A 23654-nucleotide genomic window follows, 5' to 3' on the forward strand; every position below is an offset into this window, starting at 1 on the left:
AACCCGTGAACAACCGCTATGGATTTCCTCTTCCTCTTTTCTTCTCTTTTTCTTTCTCCTCTCTTTCGCTCGTTACACATCTGACCGTTTCATGCTGGAATTCTACGAGACTCACCCCTCGGGCCGTAAGTTTAAACTTCTTCCTTTCGCCTGCGCTCGGCACAGAGATCCTTTGAGGATAGGCGTAAGCGGTGATTGCTCCTCGAATCGAGCCACCGGAGTCGATTCTCTGAAGCTTTTTCCTACACTGAAACGGAAAAGAGGGGCCCGGCAAGAAGATTTATGTTATTGGTCGGATAGACAATCTTTCTACCTTTCTACTTCGGGTTATATTATGTATATACTCAATGGAATTAACTCAAGAATTATCGGGCCGGTCAAAACGATCAGCCTGGAATTCTTTGGTGAGAATTTCGTAGATCTATCACCACACACCATGTATCGCCTACTTTTTTCAACCGCCACTTCGGGTAATACACAAGAATTTCGATAATGTCACAATAACGAGTTAGTATTAGTATTTATATCGAAAAATAGGGATATCAAAGAGTATTGCTCTTGCAGTACTATATTTGTTCATAATTCCTCTAACATTATATTAGGTAACTGCATCTTAATTAACAAACGTGTTATACGACGTCTGAATAAGATTTGTCTGAATTTCGCCTACAAGAATTTCCGATTTTACTATTTCTGTAGCCCGTTGTGTTGCGAAATATTATTTTCTTAAAATTCGTCAGTTTTATCATTCTACACTATGGAAGAATACAATTTTGTTAGCGTAACAATTGCGTTAATTGTTTCTAAACAATCTTGATCTTTCCATGCTAGAAAATGATCAGAAAACATAAATAACAAAGAGTTATCTCTCAAGCCTCGTTTAGATAAGCTATGTTATCTAAGTTCAAGCAACTTAACGTCACTTAACTGGTATGAATCAGTTATTTACTTAATTTGAAATATCTTTTCAAGGACAGTTAAGGTGTGTCCGAAATATTTCTCGACTTCAAAGGAGCAATAACTGTTGCATAACATAATGTGAGCTTTTCTTTCATGTACCATCTTCTCGAATATTAAATACCCATTTTAAATACCCATAGCCAAATTTCGAAAATTGCACGATTTCTAGATGAATCGAGACACGAATGTTAGGCTTAGTGAATTCGACAGCCCGAAATCATTTCATCGGAACGTGTGCCATCAAAATCAAATGAAAACTAACTTTGATAGTCGTTGCCACCTAAAATCACCAGTTAGTCGTGAAAAGAGCATTCGATGTCGTGATTACGTATACTTGGCGTCTAAACTAGCATCGGATGGCAAACGATCGTAAGTACCCCTCGACGATGAAACGCGGCCTTTTCGTTACAGTCTTTCATCGAATGTCGTGCTGATCGATCAGTCTTCTAATGAGCTCTTACCAAGGATAATAAGAAAAATTTACTGGGATTCGCCGATACGAATAATAATAACAACAATGATAATAATAATCGTAATAATGAAAGAAAAAGGAAGAAAAGAATGAAACTGTATGACGAGTTTCGAGATCGAGAGGCATGCAAGAAGAGACAAAGAAGGAGAGACAGTAAGAAAGACAGAGACCTTGTCCCGATGACGCAGAGACCGACTGATAAAATAGTAACAAGGCCGGCAATAAAGAGGATACTGGCGAAGAAAGGGGATCGTTTTCAGGAAGGCGAACGGGATGTTATGATCGAGAAGGGGGATAGAAGGAAGCTAAGAGGAACATCGAGAAGAGTGGAAAGTTTCCGGAACCGAAGGGAGATAAAGGGATAGGTCCTAGTGGTGGAGGGACAATTGGGAAGAGAAAAGTAATCTCAGCGCCCACAAAAGGGGGTGAAATAAGTATCCGCAGGCAGTAACGTCGGTAGAGAGATAGATAGATAGATAGATACATAGAAAGAGAGAGAGAGTGAGAGAGAGAGGGGGAGAGGAGGAAAGAAAGGAAGAGGAGGGTGATATTGATTTGTTTTTATTGCTCGCAGACACGCGATAACCGTGGCCAAATGTGTGTCAGAAGGCGACGAGTGAACAAAATTTCTCGAGGGCGACCCTGAAAACGGAAGTGTCGCTCGCTAGGAGCTGGAGGTTGGTGAACGGAGAAACAATCCCGACGTTCCTACGAATGGCGAAACGATGGAGAAACGGAGCTAGAGATATAGAGAGCTGGTAGACGAGCAGCACGTTGCTCGAGACGATTATTACGAAAGATGAGGTCGCCATAAGTCGAAGATTCGATTGCACAAATAATGAGAACGAAGCTGAGGGGCGGTATAGCGGTGCTATTGATTCGCTATCGTAAGGCAAACAGACCACAGACGCGACGAGGAGATCCGTCTCATTGCGGATACAGTCTTTCCAGTTTCGTCCGCTAAACACCGTTACCACATTCGATGCTGGATTAACGACATTCTAGCAATTGCTCGGATTCTAGACCACGTTACAGGTAACCATCACAATTCATCGACTGACTATCTTGGTACGTTCTGTAGCTCGATTACCGTACCATCGTTTCCGTTTGGAATCTAGCTGTCACAGCTTCGTCGCTGGGCTTTAATATCGCGTTCGAGAAACGACGTTTCGATCCCTCCTTTTTTTAACCGATGTCTGGGAAAGCCTGGCACCATCTCATCGGGGTCTCGAGATTGAAATAACCGCGACGAATCTTAACCGCGTTATACGGAATCCAGCCAGCGGATTCGATATCGATTCGCGAGTTGCAGAGCGATCGGGGAATTGGATCGGCTAATCCGGAAACTTTGCTCCATCTAGCGCCGATCGAAAGTCTTTGGTCCGCTTTACGATAGAATCCCGTTGCTGTAGCGTTGCGAAAGCCTTCCAATTAGAAGTCGATGCGATCATAGTTCTACCCTTTCCAGATCAGTTTCCCCACGCGCTTGTTATATCCGATCTCAACAGTTCCTTCCACTATTCCTTCTCGTTGACGACTCAATCCATCAGGGATTAAGAAAACGTGAAATTAGTGGTAGAATGCATTTGCATTCTCTTTCGAGTCCGCTCGGTGAAATCGTCTCCCGGCACACGTGTCCAACTTCTTCGTGTTCCAAAAATACGTGCACCAGAAGGCGTAGCGACACCCTTCAAGTCGAAAGAGCACCATCAAGCGGTAAAACGCTCGAATTAAACGGGATAACGAAATCCAAATACCACGAACGTACAAATAGGCGATGGGAGATAGAGTGACCAAAAGGGCGAAAAAGCAACTGTAATGAAGGAGACAGCGAGCGGAAACAAAGAAGAGGGTGGTCCTTCCGGTAACGGACTCTGAGCCGTCCAATGGATGAGCGACGTCGAATCGTATGGATGACAATGCGATTCATAAACGCGCGCGTACGAAAAGCGGAGGTTAAGCATTGACGAAACACACTGGCGACGCGACATCGTAAGCGGGGGTGAGTCTCTAAATGAACAGCAGCGGCGCCTTCGTCGACGAGTGGAAGGAACGAAAAGTCGAGGAGTAGCAGAGAGCTTCGGGTACTTCAAAGAAAAAAGGGGTGAGACAGAGGAAGACGAATGTGAAACAGAACGAGGAAAAGGAAGTGGAAGGGATAGAAAGAGAGGGAAAGAGTAGAGGCAGGTGGAGGGGAGCGGCAAGGAACGTGGCATGAATTAGAACTCATTTGGTAAAGTGTTGCGCGTGTAGCGAGTTTTGAAGAGGACGTTGTCGGGGGTGGTTCAACGTTGGTGGCCTAGAGAAGGAGGAGGTTGCTGTATTAAAGGCGGGGAGGGTTGCCGAGTGCAGAGAGCGAGGGTGGCGGAACTAAAAGCGAAAACGAGGATGAGGAGAAATAGTGAGTGTGATATGAGAAAAAGAGGAGGGTTGGGGTGGAGCTGAGAGGGGGATAGAGCGAGAGAAACAGAACAACAGGGGGAAGAGGGAAGAGAGAAGAGAGAAAAAGGTGAAGGTGCTGGACCGTATCGCGGAAACTCGAATCTTCCTGGCAAGTTGAAGGTACAAAAGAGGGAGAGGCAGAGTAAATCAGACGCAGCGACCGGGCAATACAGGAGAAGTAGAAAAAAAGGAAGAGAAGAAATCAGAGGAAGAAAGAGGAACGGAGAAAAAGAGAGGGGTGGCGTGGAAAGGTTGGCGAAGAAACAGAGGAATAGCACTTTGCTGGTTCTCGCTTCACGCTCAAAGAAAACGGGTCGACTTGTCGAGCTTGTACGACTACCGAGTAAGTAATACCCTTTAATCAACGACTGGGAGAGGAAGACCGGAAAGTTTATATTTGGAATCGGCTACCGTGGATCTGCACAGGGTGCGCGAAATGTACGGCCGTCGAACTTGAGGGCTGGCTGCTTTACGAAGAAAACGATGTTTTTCGTCTGGAGAAACATGCAATGAAACTCCATTTATCTGAACTTCATTTATTGGAACGAAATATCAGATACTACACGGTTAAACTAATTCCTGCTCATTGACTCCACTTATCTGAATGCAGAGTTCTACTATACAACAGAATTTTTATTATACAAACTTTATTTATTTCAACAAAATTTTAATTGGCGTTCGATTAAATAAACTCCAACTGATCGAAATCCACTTATCTAAAAGTGAACTCTTTCGAAAAATTGCAATTATGGGGAATCAGTGAAACTTCTATTATATGAATTTCAATTATATGAACTGTTTGAATCCCCTGACTATCTGAATCCCTCGGTGGATTCAGATAAATGGAATTCTGCCGTAAATCGAACGTGTACATACGATTTCGAGCGGCCGAGTCGACACGAACTACCATTTAACCCACTCTAGGCCGATCTCTAGCTAAAAGACAATCTTCAGAAACCGACATATCGATGTTCTTATGGTCTTGTTTACGTATTATTCACTTTTCACTCTCTCTTACAGTCATTAACCACTTCCAATTTCACACAATTTTTAATTTCTCTGCTACACTCTTTCTGCGCGATCTTATACCTCCAACTGTTTTCATAAATGACTGATAACGATTACCGATAAAGAATTCCCTCACATGACGCACACGGTGCGTCACTAGTTTCGAAGCTGTTAACAATCTAGTGGTTCAATAATCGCGAACCGAGCTCGAGCCAGACTTTATATGCAACAGACACCTGTCTGATGTTTATCGAGCAACGACTCAAAACCGTTCTGCTTTACGCACACCAATTATTCACGGTACGTGAGCGAATTAGCAAATTTCTAGCGGTGAACGAGACGGGCTGTTCATTTAGATTCTCGAGCAACAGATTTCTTTTGCTTCTTCCGTTCGTTCGAATTAATTCATATTCTTTTTAACATATCGGAAGAAAACAGACAAACAATTTAACGATGTTTTAATAGAGTACGATCTCACAGAGATTTCAAACGTTAGGTATAGTATATTATTACACGTAACTAGGACAGTTTTGTCAGTGATTCTAATAGAATTTGTTAGCTATTCGGTGCAGGCATTATAATTTCAGACGGTCTATCCAGGTCTACAGGATACAGAACCGGGAACAAGCCTCAAGAATATCAAATCACAGAAAACCCGATTTACTTTATGCAATATACAGATTCTCCGACGTTGAGAGGTAAAACCAGCGAGTCTAAGGAATATTTAATTCTGCGCATTTCAGCCATGAAAGCGGCTGCTAATCCTCAAACGATCTTTCGTCAGGAGCTCCATTGAAAATTCGATGCCCGCTATTTCGCACGCGCTGTGCTTCGAATAGAAAATGCTACTTCCGTAGACGTTCTTCCGTGGACGTTCTACAGGGGTTAAACATAAAAGTTGTAAAATGAAGCGACGATGACGAGGCGGCAATCGTCCCTCTTATTAATTGTAATTTTTTGTTGAATTTTAAAAGGTTATATTGAAATCTTTGTTACGTTATTACGACAACTGATAATAGGTGATCGAAGATCTGTCTCAAACTAATGGAAACACATGAATTTTATTAAACGAATGGAGCAGTCGATGTAAGCGAGTAAAACGAAAGTACCTATGATTTCCGAAAGTATTTGAACACTTGATAGAAATTTTTTATGAATATAGGCATCATACCTGTTATATGCGTTATGCATTAGCAGTTTAATATGATACGACTATTGCATGATTATATCATTATTTACCGAAAATATATCTACACATAATAAAAAATTAGTATGTAGCATGAATACAAGTTTTAATGATAGTAACAATTTCGAATCTTGTTTCATTTTTACGACATCCGATGAAGACGACACGTATCAAGAATCGTTGATATTTCAACGAGGGGGAGACCACAGACACGTGTCTTGATCTCTGAAAAAATTGACCGACAAGCACGAGATTGTACAAAAGGGGATGTTTTTCCGTAAAAACGTTAAGAGAACTTTTCTAGAAGAACTTTTCTAAAAGCTGGAGCGACGCTGAACCGAGGAAAAGCAATACGGTTGCGATAGCGTAGGAAATGCGAAATTATTTGTTCTTTCCCCCTTTCTCACTCGGTGAAATCGTTGCAATTGTGTTATAGAGGGGCGTAAACGCCAGAATCGCCGGAAACAATGCTTTGCGAGACAACAATGCTTTCGCTTGCTTCCAACTATCTTTTGAAGGAAACTAATTCGACCAAGGAACAACGGAGAATAGTTAAAAAGGACAGACAGGATGATGCTACGCGATTATTGTAACGAACAGGGGTTCTCTTTTGAACTTACTAAGAGATTCCTCATTTAGAGAGAAGTAAAACTATTCTTCGACTCTACAGGTCTAGATACCTGTAAATTCATGAGTAGTTCAACCTCGAAGCGCTTCTATGGAGATTATTATAATACGTTATGTATAGTTGTCTTGATATTTATCTCGTGTTTGAATTAATAATCGCCTCGTTTCGAGTGGTTAAATAGCACATCCACAAAATTGGAAATAAATAGGTTTAGCATTAAATTTATCGCGTTTATTAAGTGTACTATTTTCATTACTGTGTACAAACTGTCGCTCAGAACTGCTCTTCTTAAATGACCTATCTACCATTCTGAAACATCCGGAAGAATATCAAAGTGACGAAACCAATATTTCACTTTTCAATCCTTTCGATCAAACAAATACAAAATTCCGTCGCCGCCCTTTTACCTTGATTGATTTTATAAATCGTCTGCATTAAATTATCGACCTTTCCTAATTAACACTTCCGTCTAAGATTGTAATACCCATATCTAATCGTGTGATATCCAGAGATTTGAACTAATATTTTCTGGATGTTAAATTACTCAGTGTCCAATGTGATATGAAAATTCGTTACTCCTCGCTTCGATCGAACCAATTTGGAATTCCATCATAATCCACGATTTTTTCGTCTGGTTTCGCAAAACTTGTTGAACTCTGCCCCTTGTAGTTGTCGAGTATCCGTTCGCCACGATGCGACGCGACGCGACGTTCTATTGCATATATCGAGCCTGTGTATCCGGTTTTCGGACTAATAATTTTGCGGGTAACTTCCGGCCTGTGATTGCCCAGGAAACTACTAATGCGCGCACGTCCTATACACACACATATGTGAACATAAATGTATACACAGACGATAGCGGATCGAACGTTTCCGTAGTCGGCCTCGAAGATACACGCGAGCAATCGAGATTGCTTTTCGCGAGAAATCTTTTTCCCCACCTCTCTATCTGGGTCTCTCTTGCACAGCTCGGGAAAGAACATCTGGCGACCTATCTTTTCGTGATACAGACAACGAAGGAAATTGTTCGGAAATTCGTGGAAGGAAACTAAGAAAATAATGGACATCGAATCGGAGGGTGAACTTGTACTTAACCAATTAAGGACCAAGTACACGAATAATACGTGAAAGTTGTATAAACGTAACATTATTGGAAAACGTAAGTGAAGTAATTTATATATTGCTTCGTTAAACCACAGTACGATAATCTAAATGATTACAATGATCTAAATAATTACAAATATATAAAATATACTCGGAATATAATTTGAGACGACGTTCAAAAACAGAACTTGATGACCTGAATTGTGTGGAATTAACGTAACACTGATCCTTAATAGATTGAGGTTAAATACACGTTTCTTATATCTACTCTGCTATAATGTGTTCAAGAGTGCGGGTCACATCATTCGTTTCGTAAACACGAAAGGTTCACTCACAATTACAAGTACTGGATACGCATATTTTTATTTCGTTCTTTTTTTCCAATTCTTAAATTTTAGTCTTTCTAGCTTGAAATACGAAAGCTGGGCCGATGAGCAATTATTTCGAGCTATTTCGACAAATTTTTCACATGGTATCGCTCTAATCTATCCCGTGTCCCGACGAATCGCCTGAATCTCGGCATTCCCCGAAATTTCTCCCACCCAAAATCGCGCTGTCTCGACCTGTTCCGAATTAGTTGGCAATTTAACCAAGGGATTCTACGCGAAAATACAGCTATTCTATGGTTCGCATACATCGGTCCGAATTACACTGGACCCTTTCTCAACGCACGTCAAAGTAATCTTTTGGCCATAAAGAACTTTGAAGTCACTATGTATTGCAACCGATCTACCAACATTTTTAAAGAAAAATTCAAGTGGGTACCGTACCATGTTAAATCAGACCTTCGTCGTGCGCAATGAACGTGCTGAAAACACACGAATTTCTCTGTTAGAGTACAACTCTATGTTCATGGTTCCCCCAAATGAAAGATTTTATCATTTATACCGTTTTTCTTTTGCGGCGAATTTTCGTCGAAGATTTCGTTATTAAGGAAGAAAGGGTTTTCGAGCTTTTGGAGAAGGGAGGGGGAAAGAAAATCGATGTATCCAAATTGAAAGGGCGGGATAGGCGCGAATATCGGAGGCAGCTGGAATCGTGAAAGCTTCGGGTAAATATCCCGAGTGGTTGCGAACTGCACCTACGCTTGGTCGATACTCTAAACGGGGAAAACGGGAAGATACTCCCTTTTTATTTAAAGCCAGCGAGACAGACGCAAACAGGAAAAAAGGGAGGTGGATGGATGGGTAGAGAATGAGGTGTATAGATGGTGGAGGTTCCGTGCGAGGAGAAAGTACATCGAGCGAATCGGGATACGAAAACACGCGTGTGAATATTCAACCTCCGGAATATTCAACGGAGAGAAAAGAAAAAAGAGGAGAGAGAATGAGGGTTGAGGAAGTCCAGCCTCGCTTTCGACCGAGACACACACAGTTTGAAATTTCCAGCCGGTATCCATGTGGAAGGGCCAAAGGTGGTCGGTGGAAAATGGTTCCTTCCTCTTTCGTTCGAGATATACTGAAATGGGGAGGAGCAAATGATTTTGTACGAAAGGGAACGATTTTGAAAATTGCGATAAAATGTCGTCTTGAAAGTATGGGTTCTATAATTTGTTATAAATGAAAATTATTTCAAATTTTCAAATTTCACTGTTTATCGCATCACTGGTAACGAGTTAAATAGTCCATTTTCAAACCTAGATTGCTTAAAAATTGTCCATAGCTGAATTTGGCGAATTACAGTGCAAATAGCTTAGTTAAATTGAAATATCCTATTAACGTAAATAACCTTACTACGATGATTAAAAGTTCCATTGCTACAAAAGAAAAACGAGAAGAAGATGTCTCTCATATGAAGGTACAGAGAATCTTTCCCTGAAAGATTAATAAGAGTTTACCATTCACGTAAGATAAAAGATGAGAGATAAATGGTCCGTTCTTCTAGCTCTCCTTGGGTTCTTCATAGATAAGAATGTCGCTCAGGTGGTTTAGAGTCTAAAGGGATCGTGTGTGTTAGTCGTACCCGTGACAGAAGTGGGCCGTGTGCGAGCGGTTAACAAAGAGCGTCGGTGGCTCGAAGAAATGGTGGATGGCACTTGCCGGAGAACTGGAAGCCTGTTTGCATAAAACTCCCATTTACTTCGTGAATTCCAGTGCGCGCGCATTCGCGACGTGACAAATTTTCGATATGCACACTTCTATTTGGACGTCCATCTCGTGGCCAGAAGTACAGCCCCGCTTCTCTCTGAAGCCTGAAAACGCTCGGCTGCTGCGCCGCTACGCCGTGGCCGTTTCTCTCAAAACGACCCGAAAGCATCCAGATAAAGCGTATCGTTGTTGCTTTTGATTCGTTATTTTCTTTTTTCTTCTTTCCTTTTCTCCTTTTTATCTTTTTTACTCGATCGATGAAATGCAAAGTTCGTTGAGCGTTGATTTTTCAAGGTATTAAATGGGATAGAGCAACGGGGAATTCTTTTGGTTCTGAATGTTTCGAGCGATAAAGAAAATTGAAGCTTGTTATTTTGACAGATTTGGAAGGTCCAGTGTTAAGTATACTGGCAGAGCTCGAGGGAAGGAGTATCACTTCTAAAATCGAAGAATAAAAACTGGATCGAGGTTACTTCGCGCGAACTGAAGTCTTCTACATACAATGTATTCGTCTGGAAAGTCGGCGCCACATGGCTTAGAGTGCAAGCGCTTATGATGCTTGTTCACCGTCGGTAGACCATCCAGCGACCTCGATGAAACTTGTACTTGAACTCTTCGATCTTACGCTTCCCTTATAACTACACACTATTTTCCTGGGGTATACTACCAAAACATACACTATAACTACGAACAAGTTACATATACAATACGTTACTAACACTATTCTACATGATAAACGTTATCGATATTCCAATTACTGGATTATGTAATTATCGAAAAGTTGAAAAAATGCCTTATTAGATACACATTAGAAAACAATACAGTAGTATTATACATTTAATCTTGATCTCTGGATGGGTGGCCCAAAATTTCTAGGAGGTCGATCAATCTTCATTCCTTTAAATTAGTTACAAATAAATAAACATTCCTCGACGAACAACTGTAATATTAGCAAAACTTTTCTGAAAGTCTTACTTGGAGAACAAAATGGAGAGCCACGAGGAAGACAATACTGGCGAAAAAGTGGTAATTGGTAAACCGTGCGATTTGAACAAGACGAAGTACGGGCAGCTGGGTCAGTGAGGTAAGGAGTAAAAAAAAAATGGTGGGAGAGCTTTCGAATTTAAAGCCGGGAGCACGGTCACGCTTGTTAGAGTTCCGTGAAATTAAGTCCGCTTAACGAGTACGTAGCCGGGGAAATTTAAGGAGCCCGAGCCATGCAATGTCGACTCGGAGAATTTTCGCAGCCACTGTCACGGCTGCGAGCGGCGCGCTCGCTGAGTCTCTTGCTACCCCTCTGTTTCCCGGTAAAAAAGTAAAAGTGAAATCGTCCTAAATAGCAGTCGGCTTGGTTGCGTTGGTCGTCAAGTTAAATCGGTCGAAACGGGACGCGAAAAGTGAGCGTGGGAGATGGAAAGCCGGCGGTTCTGCGGCGATAAAAAAGAAGAAAAAGAAAGACGACGAAAAAACAGGAAGGAAAAAGTAGGAAAAAGGAAAGCGTGTCAGTCGTTGACACGTTCTTTCGCGATCACACGACTGGAACAAAGTTTAAGATAGTAAGGTTGGTAAATCTGTTTTGGAATTTTCCATCGGAGATAGAAGTTCGACACGATCCTATCTTTCTTGGCTCTGGTCGACTTATTAATACTTTTATCGTCTCCCTGTCGGGATCAGAATTCACTGAAAGATTAAGAGAGGATTCGAGAATAAAGGAGCTCGAGATTTCTTCGAAAGTTGCCTTGCAAAAGTCCTTCGTCTTCCTTCGTCGACTTCGCTTCGGCGACGTTCAGTTGTATGTGGGAAACTTGCCTACGGAAACTTCGAATGCATCTGGTTTCTCCTCGAAATGAACAGAAAAATCACTATGTGAACCGGTAACATTCGTGTCTTCCAAGGTCGTTTGTTCCTTTCCTCTAGCACCTCTTCTCGATGGGGGTACCATGTACTATGTAACGTTTCAATTAGTTTGCCCAGATCTGAATTCGAAACTTCCGGATATAAGCCGTCTTTTCACTTTCTGCTTTTTAAGAATTTACGTATATGATTAATATTACAGGATCCGTTAAATCTTTTTGTCTAATAATCAAGTCCACAATCATTTTCGTATTAGAATTATCAAGACAGTGAAAATTAATAATTAAAGTAGTTTTTCACAAAAATTTTACAGTGTGCTTTTTTATAAAATAGATATAGGTGGATAAAGACTTGCCTTTTTGCTACTTTGTATAAAAAATCACCTGTCTACTTATACAATACTTGCTTTCATTTTGATACTTCCGACAATAATTTTACAAGTATTATAATCATCGACAGTTCTACTGTTAAAAGAAACGATAATTTTACTTGAGAAACAAGAGAAAAGTCGTATCTTACATCCGGAAGCTCTCATGGTCGTCGTTATATATGTCTCCTAATGACCTAGGAAAGCAGAAAATGACTTGAACGACGAAGAATCGTCGAAATAGAGTCGTGATGCGTGTCGCGAAATTGATGAAGAAGCACTTTTCCGGGTCGTCTGATCGGAAAATAAAACACATTCGGCTGATGACTTCGGACGATCGATAAACTATGTATGTAGGTACTCCGGTGATCCTCTCCGCTTTCCTCCAAATCCTGACGCACTAATATCGAAATTGTTTACGTGAACTACAGGCTGAAGGCGAGGAGGATAAACCAAGATTTGAGCCGGGCTTTTTCGGGACGGTGGCTCAGAAACAAAAGGTTGAAGATGCTCGAGGAAACGATGGATGAAATCATAGCTAGGATTACTCTTGATAAAACCGTATTAACGAAGGAACATACGAAAGTGATCAGACAACTTTGGATCCGTCTATTTCGCCACTACCAATCATTCCGTATCTAAGGATCGTCGAAGGACTGCCTTTAACGTGTAAATAGAAGATGTCCAAATGAAACCTGGTGACCACGGAAGGCCTAAAATCATCGACCTAAGATTTTTCTACAGTGCGCTTGAAGCACGGCAACCTAATCTCGTTAAGTTCCGAGCAACCGATAAATACATAGAATTTGTAGAAACCTTGACCATCCCAATCGAGGAATCGACTTCAAAGAAATGTCCAACTAATCGTAAATCGGACAGAAAACATTCGTCAACGTCATTCAGAAGAAGTTTCTCACGAGAACGCGGCATAAAATGCTTCGATCTTTGAGCAAACATCAAGCTCCGCGCAACAAGTAGACAAAGTCCAAGTCGGCTAAAATGAGCCAGCCTTTCGTTCAGATGTTGATTCTGCTGCTATCACTGCACCAGCTATCGGTGTTGAGTCAATCGAAGGCGCACAGCGAGCGGGAAGCGGTGCTGATCCCTGGCGACATTGTTCTGGGAGGACTGTTTCCGGTGCACGAGAAGGGCGGCGCCTCTTGCGGGCCAAGCGTCTACAATCGAGGCGTGCAACGACTCGAGGCGATGCTGTTTGCCGTGGATCAGATCAACAAAGACAAGAAGATACTTCCAGGCATCACGCTGGGCGTACACATTCTTGACACCTGTGGCAGAGACACGTACGCGCTCAACCAAAGTCTGCATTTTGTTCGAGCATCTCTGTCCAATTTGGACATCAGCGTGCTTGAGTGTGCGGACAAATCCGTGCCCAGGGTGAAGAAGACGGCCAGTGCTGGGCCGATCTTCGGCGTTATCGGAGGTTCCTATAGCTCGGTGTCGTTACAAGTGGCAAATTTGCTGAGGTTGTTTCACATTCCACAGATCTCGCCTGCCTCTACCGCTAAGGCGCTTAGCGATAAGACCAGGTAATTTTGAACTTTCTCTTTTGCAAATTGTGCTAATCGTACCAAGCAAAATTGTTTCATTCTTTCTATAAGATTTTCTTAGTCGAAAATTTAACCTTTATGTTGCATAATTAATTTTTCTTATGAATGAATTACTTTATAGTAGATACATTGTAACAGTAATTTTCAGTAAAGCGTGGATCCTTTTCCATTTTCGATAAATTTACCTATTCGAGTTTGCATACTCGTAGTCCATCTGTGTAGGATTTCGAAATTTTAGAGTAATTTTACAGTTATAATACATAAGACGCAGTATACATATGTATATCCTTCAAAAGAACACGATTTACATCTGCAAGGTTTCCTCAAGGGACGAACCTCAGGCTTATGCCAAGATATACTATATATCTATCGATACGCATATTTTATGATAATTGTTCCAGAAATAACGAAGAAAATCCACGTTTAATCTCTCCATTAGGTTCGACTATTTCGCGAGGACGGTACCTCCGGACACATTCCAATCGATCGCGTTGGTGGACGTGGTGAAAAGTGCAAATTGGTCCTATGTCTCGACCGTCTACTCCGAGGGTAGCTATGGAGAATACGGGATCGAGGTGTTCACCAGGGAAGCGACAGAGCGTAACGTGTGCATCGCGGTAGCGGCGAAAGTGCCTAGCGCCGCAGACGATCGTGTATTCGACGATATCATCCAGAGACTGAGTAAAAAACCGAATGCCAGAGCTGTGATTCTGTTTACCCGCGCAGAGGACGCTAGAGGAATCCTCGAAGCGGCGAGAAGATCCAACATGACAGCATCCAGTCAACCGTTTCAGTGGCTGGCTAGCGATGGCTGGGGTCGTCAAATCAAACTCGTAGAGGGTCTCGAAGAAGAAGCTGAAGGCGCTATCACGGTAGAGCTTCAGTCTGAGAACATTCCAGGCTTCGACGAGTACATGGCCTCCTTAACTCCGGACTCGAACCGTCGAAACCCTTGGTTCAGCGAATACTGGGAGGAAGTGTTCGGTTGCGTTCTCAAAAAGAATATCAGGCTCGTAGGAAATCAAAATAGCACCGTGTGCTCGTTGAAGCTTAGACTGACCTCGGAAACCGGATATGAGCAAGAGTCGAAGGTTCAATTCGTCGTGGATGCCGTGTACGCTTTCGCGTTGGCACTGCACAACCTTCAGAGGGACGTGTGCACGAAAACCAGCGGTTTATGCGCCGCGATGGCGAACTACGACCGAGCCCTATTCTATAGAAACTACCTGCTGAACGTGTCCTTTACAGGTGAGTTTTGAATTACATACTCTCATGCACAGAAGTTACGGCGAACCCAAACGGCCTCCAAAGGCGGAATTCGATATTTTGCACGGCCTTCTGTCACTGCCTCGGGCTTTTCAATACGCTAGACCATATTACTATATTTGAGAATCGTGCATGTATTATACATATATTACGTCTCCATCCCTCATCCTCTTTGGTTCAGCGGTTCACCTCTGATTCCGTATTCCGGTATTCGCGTATTAAATTTTTCTCCTTGCAACAAGGCGAGCAATAAACGCGCGATTCGCGCCAGGCTTTATAACGCGAAACCGATAATATCGACTACCCCGGTGAACAATAAACGTGGCAGAACGAATATATTCACAGCGGCGTGGTTCTGCGAGCCGATATGAAATTTTTCCGACCTTGACGATTCTTGGCAGCCTGCTTTGAGAACGATGGATAATTCGTGGATAATCGGAGCATTTTGCGCTTGATTGAGTTTTATCGGTTGCTTTCCCGCGAAGATAGCGGCATTTGCTTGTGCGACAGCGAAGGTTTTATGGTTGCCAGTATTCCGTCAATCTGATCACGATCTTTGGTTTCTCTATTATATGAACTGACATAAAGATAACAGAAACAGTCTTGGATTTAATCCTTGGATAATAATGACTGAATCATTTTACTCATATACATCGACGTTCATAAATATCAGGATATCTGTTATTACCATACAAACGATTAATAATATGTAATAATTAACTAAGATTATCAAGGAAATTGTTAATCTCTCGAAAATTTATTGCAACTGTTTGCAAGAGTTACAAAAGTGCGTTGGTCCGCATAGTTTCCAGATCTGAATCGCATAGTATTGTTGCGAACAGAGTGATAAAATGTACAGAGTGCTCGAAGATTTAACGAAATCAGTGATCCATATATCTTACACTATTCTTGTATCAAATCATCCTCTAACCGCATGAAAGCTTGCAAGGATCGTAGAATGGACCAGACTGAATTATTCCAGGCATTTCTCCGGAGACCAATGCATTCCTAGATCGAACACCGAAAGACCGAATGCGCCGTGCCGTTCATTCTGGCCTCGTACCTCGATTCAGATTTCCTGACATGGGTATGGGCGAATCGAATTTTTGGCATGGCCGGTGAAAACACGAACTAGAGAATGATGGTTGTGGTGATTTTAGCTGCTTCGTACTTGGAATTGATACGAGCACCGCGATGCCTTGCTCAACGAGGCGGGTGAGAGACGTTTCAATTCCAGACAAAGTACGGATAGTGTCAAATTTTTATCCTAAGAGCACACTGTGATAAAGACAGAGGAATGAAAAAATGTAGCGAAAACGAGAATAGAAATGGTCAAATAATTAACGTTAATTCTACATAGTGATACTGATAAATGTATTTACTGATGATTTATTATTTTAAAATTTAAACTTGCATTTTAGAAGCAAATTCTATTAACACACATGGATGCTCGTATGGCGAGCTCCAATGATTTAAAGCGCGCCTTCACAATACGTAAAACTTTATTTTATTTCACCATTATTATTTCTTCTGTTTTCTTTCCAAAATTCATCATTAAAAGCCAGAATATTGTATTTATTTCAGTTATGATTAATTGCACTTTCGATTTAACGAACTGTCACTCTAAAGTCAAAAACAGGGACGAAGATTACAATAGACGAATCTCATCGTGATTTCGTAATTTTTCGCTAGTGTGCGGCCGTGACGCTTGGGTGACAAGCGTACGAGGAAAGCGGCAGACAAGTACAGAGACAGAACAGAGAAGGTTTGATAATAAAGAAATGAGGAGAAGAGAGAAAAAGGCAGACTGGAAAAAGGTGGAGGGAGGTAGTATCACAAGGGGATCGTGCTGTATCGATCCTAAATGTACAGTCCAAGGCCATCGTTTTTTCCCCGTTTATCAAACCAATGCGTGACGAAGGTTTATGTTAAAGATGCATCGGTCTCAAAGAACAAAGTAGGTAATGCGGGAGCTCTCGCGTCTCGACATCCCTTTTTGCGATCTCCCTCGTGTTCAACCCCGTTTCTGCTATAGATTTATGTTCTCCAACCTTTTCTCTATCTTTTTTATTTTCCTCTTTTTTCTCTCGTACGATCGGACGCGGTGATCGTTCGCGATGAAGTACACGTGCATCACGGTGAGTTCGAACGATATCTCGAGTCAAATCTGTTGGTGGTGCGGCCGGGGCCAACGTTATCGATTCGTTCGGTGGACGTGTGCACGTCGAGGGCGATTTCTACGAAATGACCAGGAAATAATGGCCCGGTTTCGGTGACTTTGCACGTTTTAGATCGATCCGACGCGCGGCGAGCTCTCTCGCCACGGGCGACCGGATGAATCAGAGATTACAACCCGTACCACAAAATGGATCGGAAGAAATTGTATTTTTGTCTCTTGTATTTTCTCTTCTTTCTTTTTTTCTATTTTTTTTTTTTTTTTTTTTTTTAATGTACATGTAAATGAATCTATTACATGTTTTAGAGGCTCTCTAACGAGACCGTGAATGCTCGTTCATTTTTAGAGTCAACGATGGGATGCTATAGCGTGTCGATTTTACGATTCGATGCGTATCGGTCACGACTTTGTTATACGTGCATGGCTGATTTTTAATTGCGTGGCAGTAATTGAGTCAGGAATATAGACTGGTCACCAAGGAGAAATATTATTCTAGTTGTTAGGTGGCAAAGCTGTATGCAGTTGAGTTATGGGCCGAAGAAACAAACGTGTGGTACGCGGGGCACACGCCATAGTCTGACCTAATCTGATACACGTTGATATTACAATTTGCCTCGTGCAGCTAATGAAGGAATGCATTAGGCGTTTCCGCGGCTGATTACCGTTTGCTACCTCTGCTCTACGTAATAAAATTGCGAATTGACTGCTTTGAGCGTTAAAAGCTACCACAATCTTTAATTTCCGTACAACTTGCAGAATTAGCAAAATCTTTATCATGCTTGATGTTTCGCGTTATTTCCCTTAAATCAACTCCTTGCCTTAACCCTTTGCCTGCATCGAAGAAAGAAAAACGCTTACAATTAGAATAACCAGAGGAAGATCATATGATCTCGATTTCAAACGTTTCTCGTTAATCAAGAATGATTCTTCCCAAATTATAAGCTTCCCATAGCTTTCACGAACGAAAGTGCTTACGTGCGTACTATTTATAATCATCGTGAGTTAATATAATAAAAGAAATATCAGGCAAAAAATGCCAATCAGTTCCAACATTAATTTACATCGAATAAAAAGGTTTTCCTGCTGTTAATAAAAAAACGGGAGTCATTGGAAAGTTTTCGTATTCCTCGCTCTTTATATCTTGTTAAAAGCGCAAAGGGAAATATATGTATAATTTTAGTTTGCATCGAGTTATCTGGTAGAGATGGAGGTTGGAGGCAAGCACAATCATATGTCAATTACGCGAAGCAGAAGTGCGATAATTAAAAATCGCATTGCCGTGATCGTGTCTGCCTGGATATATTAAAGCTGAAACGAACATGCGATATGTAAATAAAATCGTCGCATTGGCTGCGTAAATCCGCTGTGCAAATCTAACGAAACCCTTTTTCGTGAAACTAAATGTAACGTATGGATCGCGATATGAGAAAAAACATAGGAAAATGTACCGGAAACTAGGATTCCTGATAAAACGTTTTGTAATGTACAGGCAACGGAGGAAAATCTCTCCTTCCTGAACGGGGCATTGATCTTGATCTTAAAACCACTGAATAACGTGTAGAAGAAATAGCCACGTTTCGCGGAACGACTCGACGAATAGATAAAAATTTATAAACGTAACTCTAATCTCTAATCATCGAATTAGGACAAAATGTATTAGAACAATCGTACAAAAATTTCGCTTCTTGAACATCCACTTCTTTACAAGTGTTTTTGATTTTGATTTAAAAACGGTGATACATACGTGTCTTTTGACTCTATCTGTTTATATTTCCTTCCATTTAAATGATTTTTCAACGACTGAAAATGATGGCGGACTGATAGTATTAGATCTAAGGATAAAGAGATGAAAACGAATTTTAAGTAGTTGCATTTACATCTATCTTAAATTCATATAACATAATTGGCCAGAAGCAAACTTGGTTGCGTTCCATATCTAATTATTAAGATCTACACTGACTTCTAGACTCGGACAGAGGCCAATTGTTTTATAGATACAGAACAGTTCTTGGAAAATTATTTTATCGAGAGACATTAAACTTCACTCACACTTCGTAATTGTACTAAAAGGAGAAAGATCAAGAATTATGAATAATTCTAAATGTACGCCTAGGAACTATAATTATAGACAGCAGCAGAACGAGAATCGGTGTTTAAACGTCTAAACGTCGATTTACGGGAGTACGAAATTAATTAAATTGCTGTTATCGCTTTGCCCCTACATTCTCTGTATTTTACTGTTCGAAATCGTATCTTTTCTCAGCTTTCGCGTTCTAGAAATTCAAATAAAACTCACTTTTATGATGTTTCAGACACTGCTGGCAGCGAGGTAAAGTTCGACGAGCACGGGGACGGGTTGGCGCGGTACGAAATCCTCAACTTTCGGAAATCGGCAACTAACGGGACTAATGGATACCACTATCGGGCAAGTAAAAGTACTTTTGACTTTTTTCCATCGATTAATTAGAACTTGTCGAAATACGGCCTTCCTGTTCTCTCTTCTCTCATTCCCCTCCTTCTACTCTCTTTAGCATCATTCTTCGTCATCATTCCCCAGAGCCGGAGGGCAAACTTTCCGCGAACTCCAGATTCATCATCGGGTGAACCGCTTTCGGCAGTTTTACGCTCATTCGAACCTGGTACAATATCGAAATTGAAGTTCCTATTATTGGATTTGGCGAATTTCAACGACCGGCAGAGATAATTATCCTTCCTGAAACTTCGGGGGAGTGTGAACTGCTATAAATTGAAATAATTCCCCGATCCTAGGAAATTAGCTTCGGTTACACAATTGAATTTTATCCTCTATTCCTTGTACACTTTATCACTTTTAAGATCTTCTAACCTGTTTCTTCAGAGTGTCTTTTAACCGCTTCACGAAATTGATTTTCTTCCTTGAGAAATTGGATTTAAGGTACTTTTACTTGAATTTGTGCTTTCTCCGTTCTCTCAAATTTTTTCAGAAACTTTTGTAAATCGCACTTTCAAATTACTTCGCCTTGCTGACAAGTAATGTTAAATAATTGACCTTTAATTTCTGAATCATTTTGTGCGTTACATTCTTTTTTAAGTTTTCATACTTTCTCTGAAGTATAGCTTTTTAACCTTCTATAGCTAGAAACTAACAAAACCAGAGAGTCTTCCCTTCTTTTTCCTTTTATAGTATTTCGAGTATTAATTCTTCTTGGAACGATGACAGCATCCGTCTTGGATGATGTCCTGAAAAGTACCATTTTGTCTTAGTGATCGCCAAAGTCACTCGTGACTCTTCACACCTATCCATGTATTATTTAAAGATGATAAAATTGCTAATGGGACAACTGACGACACAGAGGCAAAGAGACTTGCCTCTCTCGCTCACCATCGTTACTCTATGATCTTATTTGTAGATGTGAAACCAATATCAACTACGTACGAGAACGAAAAGTCAGAACTCCAGTTCCTCGTCTGTTGTATCCAATTAACGATTGTTTCTCGATAAAAATCGTAAATCAACGTAAAACCGGGTGCACCGGTCGTGTTTCCAGCGATAAAGTAACGGCTGGACATAAATTGCAACGTGACCTTCGCTACGTCCGCCTTCCTACCGCTGGATGCAACTTATAGGATGAAATATAACCTTTGCTCGACGGAACAGGTAACTCTAAATTGTCAAAGAACGCGAGTTTTATTACACCAACGTTCTGGCCATTTATTAAAGAAAAAAGTGAAATAAAAAGGAAAAAGAAGAGGAAAAAATCCGTATATCCATGGATAACGGGTGGAGTACAATCTTTTCCCCAAAAATTCCCACGCGAATTCGTATTTCAATCCCCGTACGAATGTATATTTCATTATCAAAGTAGAGTATCTAAGTTGCGCAACGACGCGTTTTATCCGAAACATCCATCTCGAAAAATGAAAATAACAACACGCCTCCTATCTTTCGATCGATCGCAGGTCAAATAAAAGAATTTCCTCCCCAGAGAACAAACTTTCCAATTTTATAAATGTTTCTGTCAGGACGCGCCTACGACAGACACTGAGTAGACAGAATTGAAATCGTGTATCGTTTCGAGCATTCACTCGATTGTCCATCCAATAGAGTTCACCCGAAATTTCGACGTCGATTAACGCCTATGTTTCGAACGTGCCACTACTATCGCTTTTCACTACCAATTTTCACGCGATCGACAGGACACAGATCCTACGACATCCTAAATCGCATTCATCATATCATTCGCGACACTCGACGAGAAGATGGATCGACCGATCGATAACGATGGAAATATCTCTCGAGTAGGTGGTAGGAAAATGGTTCAACTCATTGGATATTCGCACGGAGGAACTGGTCTGGGCACGAGGCACCAAGGATCTACCAATCTCGGCATGCTCGCTACCCTGCGAGTCAGGTATGATAAAGAAGCAACAGGGTGACACTTGTTGCTGGGTGTGCGACCAGTGCGAGGAGTACGAGTACGTCTACGATGAGTACACCTGCGTGGACTGTGGCCCGGGCAAATGGCCACACGAAGACAAAAGGGGCTGCTACGAGTTGCCCATCAACCACATCAGATGGAACAGCGCGTTTGCGATCGCGCCAGCGGTGATTTCGTGTCTTGGAATCGTGGCCACCCTCGCAGTCGCGTGTCTATTGTTCCACCATAGAGACACACCCGTAGTTAGAGCATCAGGACGTGAGCTTACGATCATTCTGCTGGCTGGAGTGCTCGTTTGTTACCTCAACACGTTCCTGTTGCTAGCAACGCCTACTACAGTTACCTGCATTCTTCAGAGGTTCGGTGTGGGGGTGAGTTTCAGTGCAGTTTATGGAGCACTGTTGACCAAGACGAATAGGATCGCCAGAATTTTCGATTCTGCATCGAGGTCGGCCGTTAGGCCGAGGTACATTAGTCCTACGTCCCAAGTCTGCATCGCGGCCGCGCTGATCGCATTGCAGGTAAGAGAAAAGAAATGGAGCAACTGTTTGTCGTCTATTGAATATAGCTCTTTGATTAACACGTTCGTTATGGAATTTTTTCATTGCTTACAATACTGATAAGTCTGTAAATCGTGCAGAATTGCGCTAACAACGGGATACATCGTAGAAAATATTCTTCGTACAAATATAATTGAGTCTTAATATAATGAATCTTAACGTAAGAGGCATCCTCGAAATCATTTTAAGAGGATATTCTAGCTTAGAAAAAAATCTTTTACATTTTTAACGTTCGAATCAGTATTCAATGTATTCATATTTTAGAGTATAACTCTGATCCACATTGTATCCAATGAAGATGTTAATCTCTTTCACTGAAACCATAATAAATAAATAACGAAACGGCTCTGAAATTTCCAATCGTGTTGTATCTGTGCTTTCATGATATCAGGTGGTTTTGACCCTGGTATGGATGATCATCGAACCACCGGGAAGAAGATTCTCCTACCCAGACCGCAAGCAGGTGATCCTCAAGTGTAATATCCAGGACATGAGCTTCCTCTTCTCCCAGTTGTACAACGCATTGCTAATCCTAATCTCAACAGTGTACGCGGTGAAGACACGGAAAATACCGGAGAACTTCAACGAGAGCAAGTTCATCGGCTTTACTATGTACACCACCTGTATCATCTGGCTGGCATTCGTGCCGATCTACTTTGGAACCGGAAACGCACACGAGACTCAAATTACCACACTCTGCGTGGCGATTAGTTTAAGCGCCACGGTGACATTAGTTTGCTTATACTCGCCAAAGGTGTACATCATCGTCTTTCAACCGGACAAAAACATCCGCAGGAAAGTCACTATGGGGGATAAGTCTAAGAAGCAAGGGAGTAGCGCGGGAACTTCTTCTATTACCAAATGTGAGTAAATATTTGTATCGAAGAACATAAAGAAAAGGTACCAGAGTCGGGTCAGACTTGCGCATATCTTATTTGAAATAACCGTGTAAATGATACGGTTGGTTATTACAGTTTATACGGTTCCAGACATATTTCATCACGTAAACAGAAATGTTCACCTATGTGAAAAAGTGGTATTACGATTTGTATGTACATCGATTAACGATGAGAAATGTCTAAGCCTCACATTCTCGTTACTATTCGTAATAAACAAACCGTCTAGCAAAAATTGGAGCAAAAAATCATGCATATGCGTAACGATTATTTCATTTTTTTAAATTTGTTAGTGATATGATGTTGAGTCGAGAATAACTCAGAGAGTGTAGTTGCGTAAATTTCTAATACAGACTAGAACCCTTTCCAAACATATAAAATTCTAATATTTATGTAGAATTGCGCTGCTTTCGTATCGTCCTGTATTTCGATCAGGAAGAAGCGAGAATTCTGAAACGTACAGAAAATACAAGGCTATGCGTATCGAGTCTACATTGTCAGCAGATCAACCTTGATAATATCCTTCCATCCGTCATCCTGACATCTCACGAAACAAGACATATCCTTTCAGCCAACAATCTAATAAAGCTAGATCCCATTGTGGAGGAAGATTAAGATTTACATTTGGAATCCAATAAAACCTTGGCACGCTAAACGGTCCC

General features: G+C 41.4%; 1 protein-coding gene across 10 annotated transcripts in view; it reads left to right on the top strand.

Moving 5' to 3' along the window:
- The window catches only part of LOC122573097 (metabotropic glutamate receptor), a 36198-nt gene that overhangs the window by 4172 nt on the left and 8372 nt on the right, over positions 1–23654 (top strand). For 4 of the 10 annotated variants that reach the window (XM_043739041.1, XM_043739035.1, XM_043739038.1 and 1 more), the window contains exons 2-7: positions 12310–12457; positions 12540–13655; positions 14116–14924; positions 19431–19543; positions 21401–22057; positions 22488–22959. In XM_043739041.1, coding sequence (XP_043594976.1) covers positions 13108–13655; positions 14116–14924; positions 19431–19543; positions 21401–22057; positions 22488–22959 — 2599 coding nt within the window. In that variant the 5' untranslated portion in view covers positions 12310–12457; positions 12540–13107. Of the gene's footprint in view, positions 1–2006; positions 2468–2900; positions 4218–4764; positions 7856–12309; positions 12462–12539; positions 13656–14115; positions 14925–19430; positions 19544–20507; positions 20722–21400; positions 22058–22487; positions 22960–23654 lie in introns of those variants that run through there. The other 6 variants (XM_043739045.1, XM_043739039.1, XM_043739043.1 and 3 more) reach the window with 6 other exon arrangements.

This window comes from Bombus pyrosoma, linkage group LG11, assembly GCF_014825855.1.
Source record: "Bombus pyrosoma isolate SC7728 linkage group LG11, ASM1482585v1, whole genome shotgun sequence".
NCBI lineage: Eukaryota > Metazoa > Arthropoda > Insecta > Hymenoptera > Apidae > Bombus > Bombus pyrosoma.